This window comes from Cydia splendana, chromosome 5, assembly GCF_910591565.1.
Source record: "Cydia splendana chromosome 5, ilCydSple1.2, whole genome shotgun sequence".
Taxonomy (NCBI): domain Eukaryota; kingdom Metazoa; phylum Arthropoda; class Insecta; order Lepidoptera; family Tortricidae; genus Cydia; species Cydia splendana.
This window is the reverse complement of record NC_085964.1, coordinates 24,871,327-24,893,836: the sequence shown is the minus strand read 5'-3', so window position 1 is coordinate 24,893,836 and position 22,510 is coordinate 24,871,327. Positions and strand designations below refer to the sequence as shown.

The window sequence follows — 22,510 nt, the reverse complement described above, 5'->3', positions numbered from 1 at the left end:
TATTCCTTTCTTAACAAGTCGCGGGTAATGATTGGTATTCTATAACATTAACATCCATGCATGACTTTACATGTTCAATTAAAATCGTATAGTTCAAAATTTGAAACGCTTATGTGAAAATCAAATAATTATTTACTGACATTACAGCCACTATCAACGGGTAAATACTTTTAAACTTCTATCACGGCCAATAATTAACCTCATGTAGTTAAACATACTGTAATGGTATGAATTGATTCGATACACTCGGTACTCAGATGAGCGCGCGTAACATATATAACGGAGTCGGCGTCAATAGCGAGTCATTCCCGCCGCCGCCGTCGCCGCCATGTCGCCACTCGCCTGCTCGCTGCTCGCATTCATCGCGCTGTTCGTCGCCGACGCCGAGTCAATAGCGAACCCTTTTTGCGATAAATTGGAATTGGGTAATTAGTACTTTATAAAGTTCTTATTTTAAATGTAAATTTATACTTTGATCTTAAGTACATTTTTTTGCATTCTATTTCCCGTGTGATTCAAATGTTTCTAATAAATCTTGCATCTATATTCCACGAATTTACAAATTGCGAAATAAATGTAGCGCGAGTAAATTCACTCCATACAAAAAGCGCGCGTCCTGTGCGTCTCAGCACGCATGGCTGCGACAAAACGAATGCAAAAAAAATAATTAAAAATAAGTTTTTCTTTCTTTACGCCTTAAAAAAATGTGTTTAAGCAGGTAGCTGTTTATTTGTAACTCGTAATATCAAAAGGAATTTAATAATAGTGTTTTTATGTTATGTTTTTAAATTCGATATATATTCGAACGAGCGAGCGAAGCGAACGAAGTTCTTACATTCGACTTGGGACACGCGGCTGGCTAGGGGCACGTCCCGGCATTTCGATGTTTTTAAGCTGAACTATCAGAGGATAGTTTGATACTCAAGAACTTAAGTAAACTTGTTCTAATTTAAATGAAATTGGTTAAACGTGTAGTTGAGGGCATTATATTTTAGTCATTAAATTATGAGCAGGCTCGATCAAGGGGTTATTGAGCTAGAAGAGCTTAGAAGGCTAAAAAGCTATTTGTGAGGGGTCATGCTATTCAGGTCATCTTTTTGCAAGAAAATATGGTCGAGTTTGGTATCATATGAAAGTGCTCGGCTTGCACTTTTATAATATCGTTTTTAAATTTACCATTTTGAAATAATTAGCAAGATAAAAATAAACATAATATAGGTATTTGACAGGAAATATTTCGGCTTACCACAGATACAGTATCAGTTAAGGGCTCCACAGACCTTGTAATATATCCACGCGATTTTTGATCCATTGCCGCCTATAGTGGGACTTAAAATAGTAGAAATAAAATAAAATGGAACTCTAACATTTCCATACTATAGTCGGTCAAACAAGTTAGTCAGTAGAAAAAGGCGCGATATCAAATTTTCTATGGGACGATAACCCTTCGCGCCTACATTTTTAGCCGCTTTTTTCTACTGACGGAAATGGCTTGACAGACTATAAATTGTTGCCATGTGTAAGCATTTTACGTCAAAAATGTGACAGCTACGTAGAAAGTGGCGCCCTCATTTATTAACCGACTTCCAAATCTCTAAAGGAGATTCGATTGTGAGTTTCTTGTTTGTTACTCCATATCTCCGTCATTACTGGACCGATTTTGAAATATTTTTTTTTATTGTATGTGTATGCATACAGATTGGTCCCGTTTTTGTCAAAACCCAGTTCTGATGATGGAATCTATGAGGAATCGAGGGAACTCCTCAAATCTTAAAGGCATACATATAGTGATTTATGTGTTTTATCAACAAATCAAGCATATACATTCAAAAAAGTGACATTTGAAGAAGTGGTACTGCTGATGATGATCAGAACGGAACTCTACAACGAAGCATAGTTCACGTTTGGCGATTTGTCCTCTTCGTTATGTTTGTTAAGCAAGTTAAGTTTTTAAGCCAAATTTTTGTCAAGCTCGAGTTCTGATGATGGGATCCACGAGGAATCGAGGGAATTCCTCAAATCTTATAGGCATGCGTATAGAGATTTGTGTATTTTCATCAGAAAATCAAGAATTTACATTAAAAACTGTCGCATTTGATGAAGTGGAACTGCTGATGATGATCAGAACGGAACTCTTCAATGACTACACGTTTGGCGATTTCGAATTTCGATTTTGACGGAGCTGGCCCTGGAGCCAGACCTGACCCAGATCCGGGCTCTTATCTGGACCTGAACCCGGACCTGGACCCGGACTTGGACCTGTCTCCACCATCTATGTACAATAATCTTTCACCGGCCCCCATAGAAGTCGGTTTTTTTTTCTTGAAAATTATTTTCTACTATTTTATGTCGAACTATACGAGTAAGTAGGTGCAACAAAGTCAATCACTCTATATAATTTTTGGCAAACCGCGAGTTCTCAGTTCGGGGCGAACTACTAGTTACAATAAAATTGCTTATTATTCTTTTTTTTTGAAATAGATAGCACTATGTGGCGGGAAACGTGCTGCATATCAATTAAATAAGTTTCTAATAACGGCCAAGTCAAATTAATAATATTCATCTTCCTCGCGTTATCCCGGAATTTTGCCACGGCTAATGGGAGCCTGACAACTAATCCCAAAAATTTACGTAGGCACTAGTTTTTACGAAAGCGATTGCCATCTGGCCTTCCAACCCATAGGGGAAACTAGGCCTTATTGGGAATAGTCCGGTTTCCTCACGATGTTTTCCTTCACCGAAAAGCTACTGGTAAATATGAAATATATGGGAATTATCCGCTATAAAACATTAATAAAACTAGATTCTTTACAGGATCAAAAGAAATATATTTTTCATCTCATGACATTGTCAACGTAATCGAACGAGCATAGACAAACGCGGGAGGATACATACCAGCTCCTCCACCCTTAGCTGAAGAGCCAGAAGCTATAAATAAACATATCTAACTAAAATCAACACATTGCAACTGCACCTAAGTTGTACATAAATAACAACAACCTTAAACATAAATTAAACTTTATAATTAACAACCTTCCGGGGTCTCAAAACTCTACTCCCTAAGCGTTCGACCTCAACTGTCGGTGGTGGCAATTCTGTTGCTTCCACCGTCACTGGAGGTGTGGGCTCTCCGACCTCTGCCGGCGGTACTTCCCTCTCCTCTAGCTGCTGCGGCAGCTCTCCTACGTCTACCTGTGCTTCCCCATCCGTCGCGTCTTGCCACTCGTCCGCGGGGTCATCGTCTATCAATTGGAATGGCGTAGAAGAGGCGGATGACGAATGTGCTACCTCGCGCTCGAGGTGTACATCTGGGTTACTAACGTAACGCCTCAATTGTTCAATATGACGTTTACAAATTAAATTATTAATATCTAACTTAACTAAATACATTCGGTTTCCTATTTTCTCTATTATTTTACCCTTGTGCCACACGGGTTTCCTATTAACATATGAGCGACACCACACCCAATCGTCCACACGAAATGTCCTAGAATCATTACAAGTTTGTATAATTTCCTCTAACTGATCCGATTGTTTTTTACACGGTTAGATCCAATCTGCAGCGTAAGTCACGGCCCATCATTAACCGTGCAGGGGACGCGCCGGTCGAGCAATGTACAGTATTTCGATACTCAAACAAATATTCTTGAAGCTTTTCATTAATTTTATGCTTACAGGTATGAGTATCTAAAATAGCCTTGATCATTTTTTTACAGGTTTTAACACTATTCTCCGCCTGTCCATTGCTGCATGGATGGTAAATTGGTGAAGTGAGATACGAGATACCGTTAAACTTACAGCAATCAATAAACTCCTGAGAAGCTATTTTGACGTCATTATCGGACACAATCGTTTCAGGGAGGCCGAACCTAGAACATAATTCGTTTAATTTTGTAAGCAAGTGTTTGGTAGTTGTACAGACATATCAATACATTCTAGCCATTTGCTATAAGCGTCAATGACTACTAAATAAGTCGATTGCGCGACCGTCATGTAGTCAATATGTATCCTAGTCCATGGTCCCGCGGGTCGCGGCCAGGGCCGGGGCACGGCGCGTGGCGGCGCAGGCCGCAGCGCCACGCACACGCGGCAAGCGCCTACTGCCAGCTCGATGTCGCGGTCAACGCCGGGCCACCACAACCGAGAACGGGCGACGCTTTTCGTTTTAACAATGCCTTGGTGAGACCGGTGAAGTTCTTTTAAAATGTCGGTTCTGTACTTAGTGGGTATTACTACTCGGTGTCCTCTAAGTAGACAACCATCGACTAACTCCAGGTCTGTTTTACATAAGAAATAAGGCAAGATACTCTGACATATAATTTTACGTGGCCAACCATCATTAACATATTTCATTACCGTCTTAAGCACGCTATCTTTTGAAGTCGCTTCGCGAATGTCTTTATACGTGACCGGCAATCCTTCTAATTGAAGTGAATGTAAGGCTGGTGAACAATTGTCTACCTCATCTTGCGAACCCTCTTGGGGTACCTGGTTCAACGAGGCCCTTGAAAAAAAATCGGCAACCACATTTTCCTTACTTGTTGTATATTGAATTTTATAATTGTACGCAGATAGGAATATTGCATACCTTACTAACCGCGAAGCTGTGGTCACTGACATGCCTCCCTTCTGGCCAAAGATTGCCAACAACGGCTTATGGTCAGTCTTTAAAATAAACGGATCCTGTCTGCCGTATAGATATTGATGGAAGCGTTTAACACCAAAGACAATGGCAGCCGCTTCCTTTTGCAGTTGACTATAATTGCGTTCACTCTGGGAAAGAGAGCGGGAACCGAAAGCTAGCGGACGTTCGCAACCAGCGGCGTCGACTAGTGCTAACACGGCTCCAAGACCCGCGGGTCCAGCATCAACGGTTAGCACCAGCTGTGCCGTCGGGTCGAAGTGTGCTAACACGCGATCGCTGCTAAGTTCTCTCTTCACCCAATCGAAAGCCTCCTGCTGTCGATCCGTCCAAACCCACCGTACGCCGTCACGCAATAATTCGTGGAGTGGCGCAAGTATAGCCGAAGCATTAGGAACAAAATTCCGGTAATAATTTACCATACCTAAAAAACGCTTCAACTCTGTTGTATTAGACGGCTTAGGTACTTTAGCGATTGCCTCCACCTTTTTCGGACATTTGTGTAGACCATCCTTATTAATGATACGTTAATACGTTAATAATACGCCCAAATACGTTACACTGTCCTGAAAAAAGGCGCATTTGCTTTTTTCTAACCGAAAACCTGATTCCTGAAATCTTTGAAAAACTTTTTCTAATCTTTCTAAATGTATAGTTTTAGTCGCACCTGTCACACAAACGTCATCAAGGAAAACTGTCACACCTTCAATTCCTGCCAAGAGGATCTCAATAGTGCGCTGAAAAATCGCCGGAGTACAAGCCAGTCCAAACACGAGCCGCTTGTACATGAACAACCCCTTGGTCGTATTGATGGTCGTCAGTTTTTGAGACTCGTCTGATAATTTAATCTGATTGTAGGCCTGACTACAGTCTAATTTTGAGTAATGTTGACCATTGCTTAATTTAGCGAAAACTTCTTCGATCCTAGGCAAGGGGTACTTATCAACGTGAATATCCTTGTTTAACGTTACAGAGTAGTCTGCACATATTCTAATACTACCATTAGATTTTGGAACCGGGACAATTGGCGTCGCGTATTCAGAATGGTTTACTGGTTCTAATATACCGACCTCAACTAACCTTGCGAGTTCGGCCTCCACTGCGTCCTTAATAGCAAAACGCAAAGGGCGTGCTTCACAAAATTTCGGACTCGTACCTTCCTTCAACCGTAAATTAACCTCAGATCGTGTATAACAGCCTAATTCCTTGTTAAATAATTCTTTATACTTGTTGACCAATTCGCGTATCTCTGGGTTATTTGCTGAAAATAAATCAATTTTATTTATTTTAGACGTAATAGTCATATCAAGAGCATTCAGTCAGTCATAGCCAGATCAAGGCCGCAACTAAGTGCTCGGTTTACGCATGTACCCGGAAAGCTGCAGTCCGCGACGAATGGCGCCGTATTAGCAAGATCATCACTCATCGAGATTCACACTGATGACCACGACCACTCTGGCAAGAGTGTACCGACTAAGAAGAAGAGAGTCATATCAAATGTAGACATAAACTCTCGCCCCCGTAGCGGGGAACCGCCATTTTTGACAACAAAGAAACGAATATTTCGTGACCGCCCTTCAAACTTAGCTTGTCTATGAAAATTGTGTGTGTGACGTTTGACAGAACAACATCGTGTTTATAGTCTGCGCTAAATATATTTGAAAAAGGCTGGAAAAACCGAATAAAAAGTGAAAGTAGTACCTTAACATCATGGCACTATTACTGCACCATAACTGGAAGATATCAGAGGCACTCGGGTGAGCTCTTTTATTGTAAAAACACTTAAATTGATAGTGAAACATAACGGTAAATACACGCACACAAAGAACATTTGAAATTAACAGTAAATATTCGGCAATATTCGGAGATATCTACGTAATAAAAAGAGCGGTATTCACATTAAACCAGCTGATCTGAAACTGACACTGACACTAGTGACACATCTGACTGTGACAGTTGAAGGACGACGCACGTTCAGAAACCGCTTGTGTTCACAGAGATAGCTATACAAATTTCAACTACTTTCCTAAAGAGGTCGCTACTATTGATACTGATTAAAATTTTTCTTTGATTGCTTTGGGAAAATACATAAATAAACAAACAGTAAAATGAATTGCTATGCGTGTCCGAATTTAATTGAAAGCAAACAAGAGCTGCTAAAATGCGTATTCTGCACACAAAAATACCACTACAAGTGTCTTGGTATGAGTCCAGATTATTATGCAAACAATGAGCAAGAGTTAAATAAGACATGGAGGTGTCCATACTGCACCAATATAACAACTCGTCGAAAGAATGATGGTACTCCGGTTAGGAAAATGTTTGACATATCATATTTAGATGAAACAAGCATGTCCATAGATGATAATCATAGAGAACCACAATCCTATTTCATGCCAGATCAGTCCAACCGAAGCTTTTTAGGTGATAACTTAAAGTCTCAGCAGCCCCCAGAAGGGCAGCAACCTGTGACAATTGATGAAATCAGTAAATTATTAGACACAAAACTAAATAACAATAATGCTGTAGTCTTAAGAAATTTGAAAACTCTAATAAAATCAGAAATTAACATGGCCATTGGAAAATACCAGCAAGAACTTACACAAAAAAATAACGCAATAACATTAGAACAAAAACGAATAGCCGAGGAAGTACAAATTACTAATCAAAAAATAAAAGACCTAGAGCTCCAAAATCAAAAACTGACTACCGATCTACAGGAACTGAAGGCTCGCCTAAATGAAAAAACTACTGATAACGGAAACCAAAAAACGTTTGTACTATACGGATTAGAAGAATACTACGGTGAAACTGAGAACGAACTTTACCCCCGTATAAACTACATATTTAATGACATCTTACATATACAGATAAACGGTTTCATTGAAACTGTAAGGAGATTGGGGAAAAGAGGAAACCGTCGTCCAATCCTCATTCAACTCTTAAGCACAAGAATGAAAAAATATGTTCTGGACAACGCACGTCAATTCAGAAACACTGGACTCGCCGTCGCTGAAGTTCTGGATAGTGACAGTTTAAAGGCACGCCAACAACTAAGAGAGCTTCTGTATGAAGCGCGTAAAAAAGGAAATCATGCCATAATACGGAACAATATATTACTTATAAATGGACAGAAATATACTCCGCCCTTAGCACCTCAAACATCATCACAATCACAACAGCAAACTGAAGCGCAACAGAAACTGCTCCAGTGTAGCGCTGAACAGACGCACAACCTGGATAGCCAAAATACGCAAAATAAAGGCAACACTCGTCCGGTACAGACCTGCATAAACGACGCTAACTGTGGTAAAGTTGCTGAAAGCTGCCAGCAGCCTGATAAATCGATGCAACTCATCCAGTCTCCAAAGCCTACGGAACCTAGAAACTCCGTCGCTAGCTGCCTCCAGGCGGAGGACTCGAATCCGTGCATAACAGAAGATCGGACTTTTCGTACCTCAACATAATACCTTTTGTGTATTCCATCAAAACATAGCTGGAATACTATCAAAAATAGATGAATTAGAAATAATTATAGATAGTTTTAAAAACAAAGGAACTGTCCCTAATGTAATCTGCTTCTCAGAAACATTCCTTTGCTCTGGTACAGAAAATAATCTGGTTCTTAAGGATTATGAACTTGTGTCATTTTTCTCTAGACCTAAGAAACGAGGTGGTGTCGCTATAATGGTTAATAAATCTCTGGATGCGGAGGACCTGCCCATCATACAAACATTCTCATTACAACGAGACTTTGAATGCTGTGGTATCGAAATATTTAACTGTAATCTAATAGTAGTATGTATATATAGAACTCCTGATTCAAATATTGACACATTTTTTGAACAACTAAATAAATTGCTAAACTTTTTACGGTCAAAAACTAGAAAAAAGATAATAATATGCGGTGATTTTAATATCAATACATTAATTGTAAATAGAACGACCAAATATTATTATAGTATACTTGATAATTATAATATGTTTAGCCACATAAACGATCCTACTCGTAAAAACAACTGTATAGATCATATAATAAGTAACTTAAAAACCGCGAAAGGTGCAACACTGCCATTGGGCTTATCAGACCATGACACCGCTCAAATCATTACATTCCCCGCCTATATAAAAAAATATGTACGAGAATGGTATGTTACAAAAAGAGATTATTGCGAAGAAAATATTCTCTTGTTTAAAAACTATATGACGCAACTCTCATTTTCAGAAATCTACGATAAGGAATGTCCAGATGAAGCTTTTACAAAATTTCACAACTTACTTGTTCTATTCCATAATCTTTGCTTTCCCGTAATAAAAATAAAAATAACTAATAAAACTAAAAAGCCTAAGTGGATCTCAAAATCACTCAAACGCTGTTGTGCAACGAAGAGAAAACTTTTCCTCAAGTATCAAAGAAGTAAGCAAAATAAAGACCTTAATAAACAACAATTGCATAATTATACTAGAATACTTAAGAAATGCATTTCTTATTCCCAGAAGATACATAATACCAAATTTATATCAAATTCATCTAACAAATGCAAAGCTGCGTGGAATGTCATCAAGGGTAGTCAGAGTCAGCAATGCAAAAAAGAAATTCTTAACGTTACAGACAGGCAAGGGACACAAATACATACTCCTCAAGAAATTGCTGAAGAATTTAACGACTACTTTATTAATATCAATCAAAAATCTACAACTTCTAAAGCTAATGCTTTGAGATTTAATACTCAACAACATAGTATATTTCTATCTCCAACCGACCCGTGTGAAATATATAAAATAATATGCTTCCTTCGTAACACCCCCTCTACCGGATTTGACGAAATACCGACTAAAATTATAAAAAGTATCTCATTTATACTATCATTCCCCTTATCGTACCTGATAAACATATCGTTCGAAAAAGGCATTTTCCCCACGATACTAAAAAAGTCCATAATTAAACCAATATTTAAAAAAGGTGACAAATCGGAACTAGGTAATTATCGACCAATCACTCTGATTCCGGTTATAGCCAAAATATACGAAAGAGCAATGTACAATAGAATAGAAAGTTTTCTAGACAAATTTAATATCTTAAGAGATGAACAAAATGGCTTCCGGAAAAGAAAATCCACGGCTCTGGCATGTTTTAACTTAAATAATATAATCACAGATTGCATAGATAAGGGAATCCCAGTAGGAGTGCTACTATTAGATATGTCAAAAGCTTTTGACACCGTTTGTCACCGCCGGCTACTAAATAAACTAGAACGTTATGGAATTCGAGGGCCAGCATACTCATGGATCAGAAGTTACCTATCTGAGAGAAAGCAGTGCACTCAAATCGACAGAATACAAAAAAATAAACTAAAATCACACAAGTCCAAGTACAAAATAAATGAATACGGAGTGCCACAAGGCAGTATCTTAGGCCCGTTACTATTTGTTATTTACATCAATGACTTACCTGAATCAACGCAACATACCTCTATTTTATTTGCTGATGATACCACAATAATCGTCAAGGGTACCGATATAAACACATACGAGCATAATGTAAATAAGGCGTTAAATGATGTAAATACTTGGCTTAAAGAAAATAACCTATCAATTAATCTCAACAAAACGAAATTTATACAGTTTAGGTCATACAAGGCACAGCCACAGCATATAAAAATTTTACACGACAATGTTGAAATAGAAGAAGTTGAGGAGTCTATTTTCTTAGGCATCACACTAGATACGCACTGTAATTGGAAAAAACATGTGGATAATGTATGCAAAAAAGTCAACAAATTTATTTTTGTACTATGGCGACTTAAAGAAACCGTTTCGCAAAAAACGGCCCTCATAACATACCATGCCTATATCGAGTCCGTATTAAGATACGGTGTCCTCCTATGGGGGAACTCGGTGGAAGTAGATCGAGCATTTATAGCTCAAAAAAAATGCATCCGAACGATATACGGCAAAAAACAAAGAGATCCATGCCGATCTATTTTTACTGAGCTTAAACTGCTAACACTCCCATGCCTGTATATATATGAGGCAGCGCTATTTGTAAAACAAAATTTAGAACTTTTTCCATCGTTTAACAACTTGACGAATAGATCACTCAGGCAATATCAAATGACGCTACCTCCATGCAAGTTAAAAATAAGGCAAAAAAGTGCATATTATATGTGTATTAGAATTTTCAATAATATTCCCGCATCTATTAAGACACTTCCAGATGCCGAGTTTAAAAATACATTCAAAAACATATTATGTAACGCATGCTTCTACACGCTTGACGAATATTTTAGTTATATGTTTTAGTATATAATTATCCATATAATTTTATACCTATATAGAACCGTTGACATTCGACAATTGTAATTTGAAATTTAATGTAATAATAATATGCATGACTTGCAACATTTACTATTTAGATATTAAAGAATTACATTAGCATAATATGCTTAGTACTTAAGATCTTGCATGCACGCAGTTAATGTTCACATACATGGCTTTGTCATGTCATGGAAAAACAATTTTCACATGCCATATGGCAGAACGTATTAAGGGTTAACATTGTAAATTTATAACATCCACTGTACTGTACCATATGTTCTTGTGAATAAACGTTCATTCATTCATTCATTCATTCATTCATTCATTCAATGACCTAAGGGCGAAATTTTATGTCCATTGTAAAGGCACATTTTAATATTCGTTTTTAGAAGTTTCTTGTGTGAGAAATGTTTGAAATACAGCTCGCTTGACATAACATTCATGCCTGACCCAGAGTCAATTTCCATGGTAAGGTTAACATTGTCATCAAGAATAATAGGAACCAGGATTGGTTCGTTATTAACTGACCTTAAGTTAAAAAGTTGACATTCTTTACAATTACTAATTGAATCCTCGTCATCGGAACTTGAGTTTGTCCCCACATTAATATTATTAACGGACTTAAGCTTAGAATTGCACATTTTCAATAGATGGCCCTTCTCTTTACACCTTTGGCAGCGGTAGTTTTTGTACCGACATTTCTCCGCCGCGTGGCTCTTCATGCCACAGACTGCGCAACGGTCTTCTTTCTTGTATGCCTTCTCCGGCGCGCCAGGTCGAGCAGCGCGCGTCCTCAACAAGGGTTCCTCCTTGGTTACTGTAGTAGCGATCGCCGTGGCGCTAGCTGTAGTTGCGCGCGCCTGATTCGCGACCACTGTCTGTTGCGCTACTTCTGAGGCCTTGGCGAAAGTAAGTTTCGCCGCATCTTGTTCACACACGCGATCTCTTACTTTTCCTGGTCGCAGTCCGAGAACGAAGCGGTCGCGGTACACCTTATCGAGAGAAGATGCAAAGTCACAGTGTACAGCCAAGCCTCGCAGTCGAGCTGCCCAATCCTCCACGCTTTCTGCCTCCGCTTGCATTGCGTTATAGAACTTACTAAGATCCGCAAATGTTGCACGTTTCGGGGTCAGATGGTTATTTAATGCTTCTATCAACTCATCAAATTTAGAACTTTCTACCACCTTAGGATGAAGTAAATTACGAAGTAAAAGATAGGCTTCGTCGGATAGATGAGTCAACAAGACGGCCCGTTTCTTGTCCTCGGAATCTATTCCATTTAACAAAATGAACTGTTTTACCTTGTTACAGAATATTTCCCATTGTTGCGTTTTGGGTTCAAATGCACTTAACGTGCCGATAGTCATCGTCGCCATGTGAAATGTATGAGAATTATCCGCTATAAAACATTAATTAGGGCGAGCGAAGCGAGCCCTATCACTATTCGACAAACTATGCATTCTTGTGGTACACTTTACGGAAAAACTATCGCACTTATAGGTTTGAAATTTAACATAGTAATTTAAATTCATGTCTAGATGTGTTATCAAACATAAAAATATCATTTTATAAACCTAAAAAAATAAAATAAAGGAATAACACTTTGTATTACTACTAGCGCCATCTGTTAGAAAAATTATGAATTAAAATTCGTGCTAATGTACTACAATGTGCTAACAAAGATGAATACAAAAAACTGGTCAAGTGCGAGTCGGGCTCGCATTTTAAGTGTTCCGTACATCACACATTTTTTTTTGTACGTGAAACGACGTGTCTTGAAAAACCCGAATTCGTCAGATCAAAAACCAGATGTAACATGAAGTGTTACGGAGCGGTGTATATCTCTGCAACTATGCAAAGTAGCTTGGATAGAAAGATTACATCCCCAACAATAGTACAACTATCCAAACGCGGAGACTGAAGGCCGAGCTCCGCGTAGAGCTGAAAGCTCGGAGCGTCCGACGGGTTCGCGCTTCCCACAACTTCCGCAAGTGTTTTAAAAGGCCGAAGAGAGGTAATACCTATAGTGCTTTTTTAAACACGTAACAATAGTAACCTAATCAATCAGTAGTACAAGTACCATTACGGCTGTGTGCCAGATACAGCCTAGTCGCATTTTTTGTCTTCAGTCCGACCTCCGCTTGATCATAAAGGCACGCCTCATCGGGACACTTCGGACCTTCGTTCTTATGCGGCAATCGGCCAGTGCCTTCGCAATAGCTGTCTACACCACGTTTCACGTTAGCCATTGCGGCTGTGTCCCTAATAAAGCCTAATCGCATTTTTGATCTTAAATCCGACTCACGCTTGATTCTAGATTTTTAATAGGTTTTCCTGTCATCTTTAGGTAAAGAACTATTTTGTGTATTCTTTTCAAAATTTTAGACCCTGTAGTTTCGGAGATAGACGGGGGAATGGTAATTTTTTATCTATTTTCTTGAATAACTTCTAAACTGTTTATCCTAGATTTATAATATAATTATTTGAGATTCTCACAATGAGCCCTTTCGTTTGATATGTAACACGATATAGTTTGGAAAACTTTGTTTTTTATATTTCTCATTTACCCCCAAAAGTAGTCCCTATGTTTAAAATTCATTTGTTGACCTAAAGGCCCCTGTACACAATGGGCCAGCGCCGGCCAGTCCAAGGGACGCAGCCATGCGCTAGAATGAGATAGCAATATCACTTGCTCCCTCTAACGCATAAATGCGTCCCTCAGAATGGCCCACGCTGGCCCATTGTGTACAGGGGCCTTTACATGTCCGTCTTTGGGTCACAGACTTACATATGTGTACCAAATTTCAACTTAATTGGTCCAGTAATTTCGGAGCAAATAGGCTGTGACAGGCAGACAGACGGACGGACAGACAGACTAGTGATCCTATAAGGCTTCCGTTTTTTCCTTTTGAGGTACGGAATCCTAAAAAGGGTTAAAAATTTGGATTCTGACCCATCTCGCTTCGGTCGGTTTGATTCCCAATTTAGCAATTAAATTTCTGTGAATACTGGAACATTCAAATCTTGCTGTATATTCACTGCGGAGGTCAATTTACTCGTATGTTCTGTTCTGTGACGCCGATGAACTGATCAGTCATGTTGTATTAGCAAACTTAAATCGGGTATTTTCAGTTCGAGAAACAGTTTTAGTGTTACTATTGCTTGAAACTGCCAAAATTATAAATAAAGATAAGCATATTAGGCCGTCTGTATCGGCCCTAAATCACTGAAGGTTGTTAATACAACCCGACTGCAACTTGTATGGAAGCTGCACGCCGACTGCACGCCAATTGCAACGTCGGCGTGCAGTTCAACAAAATGACCCAGAACCCTGGCAGTACCTAGCGGAACTCAGGTTTGGTGCAACATAGGCAAACGCTGTTTTGGTCATCCGACTCGTTTTTTTGAGCACTTGGGAGATACCCAAAATAGAGCTGTAGCTGAACCCTGGCAGTATTTAGTGGAACTCAGGTTTGTTGCAATATAGGCACACGATGTTTTGGTCATCTCACTCGTCTTGATGATCACTTAGGAGAGTACTACCCAAGATAGAGCTGATGCTGAACCCTGGCAGTACCTAGTGGAGCTCGGGTTTTATACAATATAGGCACATGCTGTTTTGGTCATCCGACTCGTCTTTTTGAGCACTTAGGAGATACTCACGATAGAGCTGTAGCTGAACCCTGGCAGTATTTAGTGGAACTCACGTTTGTTGCAACATAGGCACACGCTGTTTTGGTCATCTCACTCGTCTTGATGAGCACTTAAGAGAGCAAATTATACGTAAGTTTATGTGCGGAGCAATATGATTACCGCCAGTAGGTGTCCAGACGGGATAGTTTTACGCTCAATTGTGTGGTGTGGACGCATAAATAAATTCAAGGACATTGGCTCGCTGACCCAACATTATGTAGGAAAGCCAGTTGGCTTCCTTACAAAAAGTACTGGGTGACCGTGTAGGATGTAATAAGCGCTTATGAAATTGTATATTACGTGTGGATGATATTGGCAATTTGATTTTGTCGTCTGGATACGTTTTTAATGTACAAAGTAAAAGCTGTAACAGACAGGCGTACCGGACAGCGACCGGGGTTCAATTAGTAGGTATATTTCTTTCTTGCTCTCACTTATAGTTGCGTCCTTAACGGACTTATTACGTACCCACTCGATCGAACATGGAACAAGCCTCGGACTGGATCAAAGTCGCGGTCCGGTACGTTTAGATAGAAAAACTCCGCGAGCCCTTACAAAGCTCTGCTTTTTGCTAGTAAAACTAGATTCTTTACAGGATCAAAATAAATATATTTTTCATCTCATGACATTGTCAACGTAATCGAACGAGCATAGACAAACGCGGGAGGATACATACCAAAATATCAAATGATATTTCGTACATAAGTTCCGAAAAACTCACTGGTACGAGCCGGGGTTTGAACCCACGACCGCCGGATTGCAAGGTGCAGGCTCTACCGCTAGGCCACCAGCGCTTCAAATTAATAATATTATAGGTATATATGCGAGTCAAATTGTCTGTCTTTCCCATCACGGAACAATGGTGTTCCGGACCTTTGGGAGGCGTGCGCGGATCCGAAGCCAACACGTAGTGGCCCTTTTGACACTTTAATGAAATGTAAGGGGTACACCGAGCGGATGCTGCCCTTACCCGTGTCATGGGACGCATGCAGAGGCAGCACCCGCCAGGGTGTAATGGGCTGTTGAGAGTTGATGGTATCTAAAATGAACTAGGTTATATTGGGTGAAAGCGATTCAAATTAATATTAACATTATTTTGACAAAATAAAAGTAAAATAAACACCTTTGTAAAATACCATGGATTCAATGAATAAATGATTATGATTATGATTATGAAAGCACTTAAGGCAATGTTTTTTTACAGGCAAAGTAGAAGGTGACAGTGTTGATTTTACGCTGACTGTTGCTGGTGGCTACATCACCGTTCCTGATGTAAGATTAATTTTTTGGTTATTATTTATTTAGCCTTTATTGGACAAAAGAAAAACTTAATAAACAAAAGGTGAACTTAATACCATTAATCAAATAATATAGGCAAAAAATTATTATCTGCATGTTTCTGCGTGGGTAAAAAATGCTTCATAGTTTCCGGCTGTTCTCTCTTACAGGTCGCATTTCTCAACCGATCGTTAAATTTTTAACAATTTACAGTTTTTTTTTTTCGATTCCGTTTTCTTTTTCTAAATCGCGGCCTTCGGAGGATTCAAGTGGTTTAGTAATGTTTATATTATATTTTTATAATTCATCATCATCATCATCATCTCAGCCATAAGACGACCACTGCTGAACATAGGCCTCCCCTTTGGACCTCCATTCGCACCGGTTGGCAGCGACCCGCATCCAGCGTCCTCCGGCGACCTTAACAAGGTCGTCTGTCCATCTTGTGGGTGGACGCCCTACGCTGCGCTTGCTAGTCCGTGGTCTCCACTCGACCACTTTTCGACCCCACCGGCCATCTTCTCTGCGTACAATGTGGCCAGCCCATTGCCACTTCAGTTTGCTAATCCGGTGGGCTATGTCGGTGACTTTAGTTCGTCTACGGATCTCCTCATTTCTGATTCGATCACGCAGAGAAACTCCGAGCATAGCCCTCTCCATAGCTCGTTGAGCGACTTTGAGTTTTGAGATGAGGCCGATAGTGAAAGACCACGTTTCGGAGCCGTAAGTCATCACTGGTAACACACATTGATTAAAGACTTTCGTCTTGAGGCACTGAGGTATGTCGGACGAAAAGACATTACGTAGTTTCCCGAACGCTGCCCAACCGAGTTGGATTCGGCGGTTGACCTCTTTCTCGAAGTTGGACCTACCTAATTGGACTACTTGTCCTAGGTAGATGTACGAGTCAACAATTTCGAGTACCGAGTTCCCAACAGAGACTGGGATGGGCACAACATTGGCATTTGACATAAGTTTCGTCTTGTCCATGTTCATTTTCAAGCCCACCCGTTGTGAAACTCGGTTGAGGTCATCGAGCATCATGCTGAGTTCCTCCATCGACTTTGCCATGACTACGATATCGTCGGCAAACCGAAGGTGAGTGATGTATTCGCCGTTGATATTGATGCCAAGTCCTTGCCATTCCAGGCGCTTGAAGGCGTCTTCCATTACGGCAGTAAACAGTTTCGGAGAGATAACGTCTCCCTGCCTTACGCCTCTTCGCAATGGAATCGCCTTCGTGCTCTGCTCCTGTACTCGGACCGACATGGTGGCGTTACTATACAAACACTTCAACACTTCGATGTACCGATAGTCAGTATGGGGTTCCCCTCTTCTGGCATAATATTGTTTGTCAGAAATACACTTCGCATAACATGTATCGCAGAAACACTTTTAGTAGAATGATAATTAGGCATAAATATTACTTTGCATTATTATTACTAAGCATACAATACATTTTTCAGCATATTATTTGGCAGAAGATTACTTTTGCAGACTTTGGTTTAGCTTAATTTTATGTACCATAATCATCCTGCAGCATACTTCCATTATGGCATAATGTTTTTCTACTTACAGAAAAGTGGATTACGTTAAGTAAGAACTGTGACCCCCAAACAAAATTGAACCTCTGCCAGATAAGAAGATTATGTTAGGTTGTAACTGCGGCCCCCTGTATAAAACGAACGGCTCCCAGAAAAATGGGTTAGGTTAGGTTAGAACTGCGACCTCATACAAAACGAACGGCCACCAGAAAAGTGGGTTAGGTTAGGTTAGAACTGCGACCTCATACAAAACGAACGGCCACCAGAAAAGTGGGTTAGGTTAGGTTAGGTTATCTGATTAACTTTAATGCATCTTGATAACTTTATGCTACCTAAATATTATGCAATACATTTATCTGCGAAATTAATACTCGTTTAAAAGACTATTATGATCATCAACAGTATGTCAAAATATGGTTCTGGATTTTAAAACTCTGCGAAATGATTGTATGCTAAATGATATATGGGAAAGGTAATTCTGCCAAACGACATTTCTGCCAAGTAACATTATGCAATACAAAAATATGTCAAAAATCTTTCTGCAACACATTAGTAAACCGTCAATATGGCATCGCTGAAGAGACTCAAGCACCGCTCATGTTTCCACCGAATCGAAGGCTTTCTCATAGTCCACAAACGCTAAGCATAATGGCAAGTTATACTCTTCGGTCTTCTGTATAACTTGCCGCAGCGTATGGATGTGGTCTATGGTACTATAGCCTTTTCGGAAACCGGCTTGTTCGGGAGGCTGGAAGTCATCAAGTCTGTGTTCGAGACGGTTCGTGATGACCCTTGAAAACAGCTTATAGACATGGCTCAGAAGCGTGATGGGTCTGTAGTTCTTCAATAAGCTGTTATCACCTTTTTTGAAAAACAGCACCACCTCGCCTCTACTCCATGTTTCAGGCGTTTTGCCCTCGGACAAGACGGAATTAAAGATCTTCTGGAGGACTTTAAGTACCGGTGTTCCACCCGCTCTCAGAAGCTCTGAAGTGATTCCGTCTTTGCCCGGCGCCTTATTGTTCTTAAGCTGCTTCAGGGCCATCCTTATCTCGTACAGACTGATGTCCGGGATATCTTCGGTATAATGTCGGGACAGCTTGGCTCTTGGATCTCCTACCAAGCTGTCAACGGGCTTTGCGATCGAAGTGTATAACTGTCCATAGAACCTCTCGATCTCGCCTAAAACCTCAGCTTTGCTCGAAGCTATGCTGCCATCTTACCTTTTCAACTTTGCCAGCTGGCTTTGCCCAATAGACTTGTCCTTTGCGAACACTTTGGAGCCTTGGTTTCGCTCAATAGTCTCTTTAATACGGTTAGTATTAAAGAGACGCAGATCATGCCGCAAGGACTTAGATATACGTCTATTGAGCTGCCTATATGACTTCGCGTCATCGGGAGACTGCAACTGTAGCGAGCGTCGTTCAGCCATGAGGTTTAAGGTTTGCTCGGTCAATTTCTGAGGTCTATCTTTACGGCGGGGTCTAAAAAACTTAGACCCTACTGTGTGGACAGTCTCCACTAGCCCGTCGTTGATTTCGTCCACTGAAGCCAAGTTCTCTAGGCAAGCAAAGCGGTTAGAGAGCTCGAGTTGAAAGCTTTCGGGGTTTTGAACATGGGCTCGAGTAGGTCGGAGCGTAAACTTCATCAGGCTGGACCTTTCAAGTTTAATATTGATATTTAGTGAGCCTCTTACGATTCGGTGATCACTACCGGTCTTTACCCTGTTGATCACAGAGACATCACTGAATATCCTTTTCTTGTCGGTCATGATGAAGTCTATCTCGTTTCTCGTGGAACCGTCAGGACTCATCCAGGTCCATTTCCTGTGAGGCGGCTTCTGGAAGAAAGAGTTCATCATGAAGAGTTCATCTCTCTCCAGAAAGTCGGCCAGCCTCTGACCCCTAGGGTTCCGTTGCCCATACCCAAATTGCCCCACTCTCAACTCATCACCGCTTCTCTTGCCCATCTTTGCGTTGAAGTCCCCCATAACAACAGTAAAGTAAGTTTTAGAAGTATGTATGGCCCTACTTATGTCCTCATACATAGCCTCTACTTCATCATCGGAGTGTGACGAGGTCGGTGCGTATACCTGAATGACCTTCAGCGAATATCTTTTGGATATTCTGAGTATTAGGTATACCACCCTGCTCGACCCACTTTCAATGGTTATTATGTTATTTACGAGGGACTTGTGAACGAGAAACCCGACACCACCTTGGGACTGTTGGTCGCCCTCCCGGTGGTAGAGCAAGTTACCAGACTTCAGGGTTGTCGTGTCCTCCCCATCTCTACGGACTTCGCATAACCCTACAATGTCCCAGTGTAACTTGCTCAGTTCCTCTTTCAGCTCGCAGATCTTTTCGTCAGTTCTCATAGTGCGTATGTTGTGTGTTACCAGGGCCAGTCGTCGTCGGGGCGGGTAGCCGGATCTTTGCCGGAGATTCTTATCACCCCTGACCCCGCTAATGCCCTGACCGCTACCATAGCCAGAGCACCGGGGGTCGCCGGAACCTCGGGGCCGTGGTTTTATTGTGCTCTGCATGATGGGGGGTGAATGCCATAATCGCCACGCTTGGCAGGCGGGTTGGCGATCGCAGTCGAGTACACCGAATTTGAGGGACGCTGCTGCCCGTCCACCGGTGGTCTTGGACGTAGTTTAAGGACATACCCGGGTCCTTTATAATTATTTTTTATAATTATATTTATATAAATATAATATATTACAATTATATGTATATACGAATAAATGAAATTTGTAAATAACCATATTCAGAGAAATGGAAATTTGTGATGATAACAGTAGTGTTTTCAGTTTTTAACAGAAGGAAGTGAAGTATCTTAATAAAAAAAACAATTTTGCTAAACAAATAAGGATTATTGTGTTAACACTTCAAGTAATTGAAACTTAAACTTTAGCAAAATTATTGTAATGTTTACATTTTTACTCTTACAGCTAAGTCTACTGCAAAAGTATTAAACTTCTTTAACAGAGATGGTGGTACAAATTGTTGCAAGCGATATTTAAACACAGAACGAATATTTTGGTAACTCGGTCGTGGTTGTGGTACAAGTCCCGTTTGGAATATCATGTCGTTTTTTAAAGAATATTTTTATTTTATTTGCAGAAAACTACTAGACCAGGAAGAAAGCTAGTGGGCGAATATTTCAGCGTGTGTAATACGCCCTACTCGAAGCCTACACTAACTCCAGCACCTAAGTCACATGATATCACACCAAACTTCGCTATGTTACATATCGACTGTCCTAGCAACATCCCCGGCTGTAATGAACTTGAGCTTCATGTGTCACAGTATTGGGAAATGGTCACTGCACCTCATTAAGTATTTGGGAGACAGTCAAAATTATTGTGATGAGAATTGGATTCTTGTCTCTGATTAAAAATGTAAACATTACATAAGTATTTTATTTTACCCGCAAAACTTACAAAATTACGCTCTGCATTTGACTGCAGGATTAAAATAAAGAAGATCCTAAAAGATGACTCACGTTAGACCGGGTCGTGTCTGAGCCGGAGAATCCGGCGCATCGCTTTCTATGGAAAGCATCACGTGATCGCCTGTTATGTCATAGACGACTAAGCTCCGGAAGCTCCGGCCCGGACATGGCTCGGTGTAACGTGAGTCATCCTTTATAGAAAATCATTTTTACTTGTAGATTATACTTATCATCAGGTTACGTTGACATGCTGACATGACATGACTTTTCGGTGATATAAGCTCGTATATTGTGTATGTTACCTTTACTCTTCAACTAACTAGTTAACTCAAACAGTATACTGTTGAGTTACTTATAACAAGAATTAGCCTATTCAAGCCTATATTTTTTTAATAAAGATCATTTAATTCAGCAAAGGTTACAGATATACCAGGGGTCTCCGCACTAGGCAATGCCTGTATCACGGGGAACCAAATTACAATTAAATTTCAGAGCTGTTACAATTAGTCTAACATTTAGTAAGAAACAAGTTTCGACTAGTTATGTTACTGCAATGTAACTAAATCATCAATAAAAATTAAAATGAAACAATTAACATTACAACAGTTTAAATAATCATCATTAAACTTAAATTTCTCGAGCAAGTGTTAAATAAAATGGAACGATAACCCTCCCGAAAGGATTGGTATTACTATTAGTCCTACAATAACACCACCTGGCTTCACATAGTCTGGAATAGAATGGTGCCTAATGAATAGATTGAGAACGAGAAACAAGAAAGAGAAAGAGCGACTTGATGACTCCTGTGCGTACATCATTCAGTACTGTACGCTTAGTAAATACGACGAAAACCCTGCAAACTTGCTTACCCTCGACAGTGACGTAACATAATGTATAAATATACTTAAAATATACGTCCAAATATATTGGAATAAGCTGTGGTTGCCTATAATTGGACAATCATCTACCATTAAATAATGTTATGTAAGCTACAGATTATTTTTTCATTATGTTATTTTTGCCTTCTGTTGATCCTAAATAAAAAAAAATCATTTACAAATGACTGAACGATTATCCCATACAAATAAACTAGTGGCTCTGTGAGCTGTAGACCTCGCGAGCAGAGTTTAAAACTGAATAAATGTATGGTTCCGTTGTTTTGAAGAATTTAGAGAATCTAATTTGACCATAAAAACTTAACTATCAATTGCTTACAAAATTCGGGAATTGGTTTAGATATGCGACCTGTAGAGTAGAACATATTATGGACATACGAAACAATTTTTGGCTAACAGGCCAATTCAAACTTACACTGATATCAGAAAGACATCTAACTGATGTCATTTAGTTATCGTGCATTTCACTCGTTCTTGTCCGTACATGTATTGGCGCAAGCGAGACGCACGATGACTACTAAATAATATGATAAAAATATCATCCCGATGTCAGTGTACGGTCGATGCCCCTTAAGTATACACGTCGCCATACTAATTGTATAGAAAAGTGGATAGAGTTAGACCAAGAAAAGTCTGCAGAGATTTTGACAGCACACGCAGTGCCAATGTTATTTGTGCCA

At 40.0% G+C, this 22,510-nt stretch overlaps 1 protein-coding gene and 1 long non-coding RNA gene across 2 annotated transcripts in view; both read left to right on the top strand.

Moving 5' to 3' along the window:
- The window catches only part of LOC134791036 (uncharacterized), a 195,956-nt gene that overhangs the window by 84,574 nt on the left and 88,872 nt on the right, over positions 1 to 22,510 (top strand). The gene's annotated exons all lie outside the window — the stretch shown is intronic.
- On the top strand, positions 266 to 20,896 carry LOC134791008 (uncharacterized). The gene is made up of 3 exons (XM_063762058.1): positions 266 to 425; positions 15,858 to 15,925; positions 20,604 to 20,896. Exons 1-3 carry the CDS (start codon positions 329 to 331, stop codon positions 20,817 to 20,819), a joined length of 381 nt encoding a protein of 126 aa, XP_063618128.1. The 5' UTR covers positions 266 to 328; the 3' UTR covers positions 20,820 to 20,896.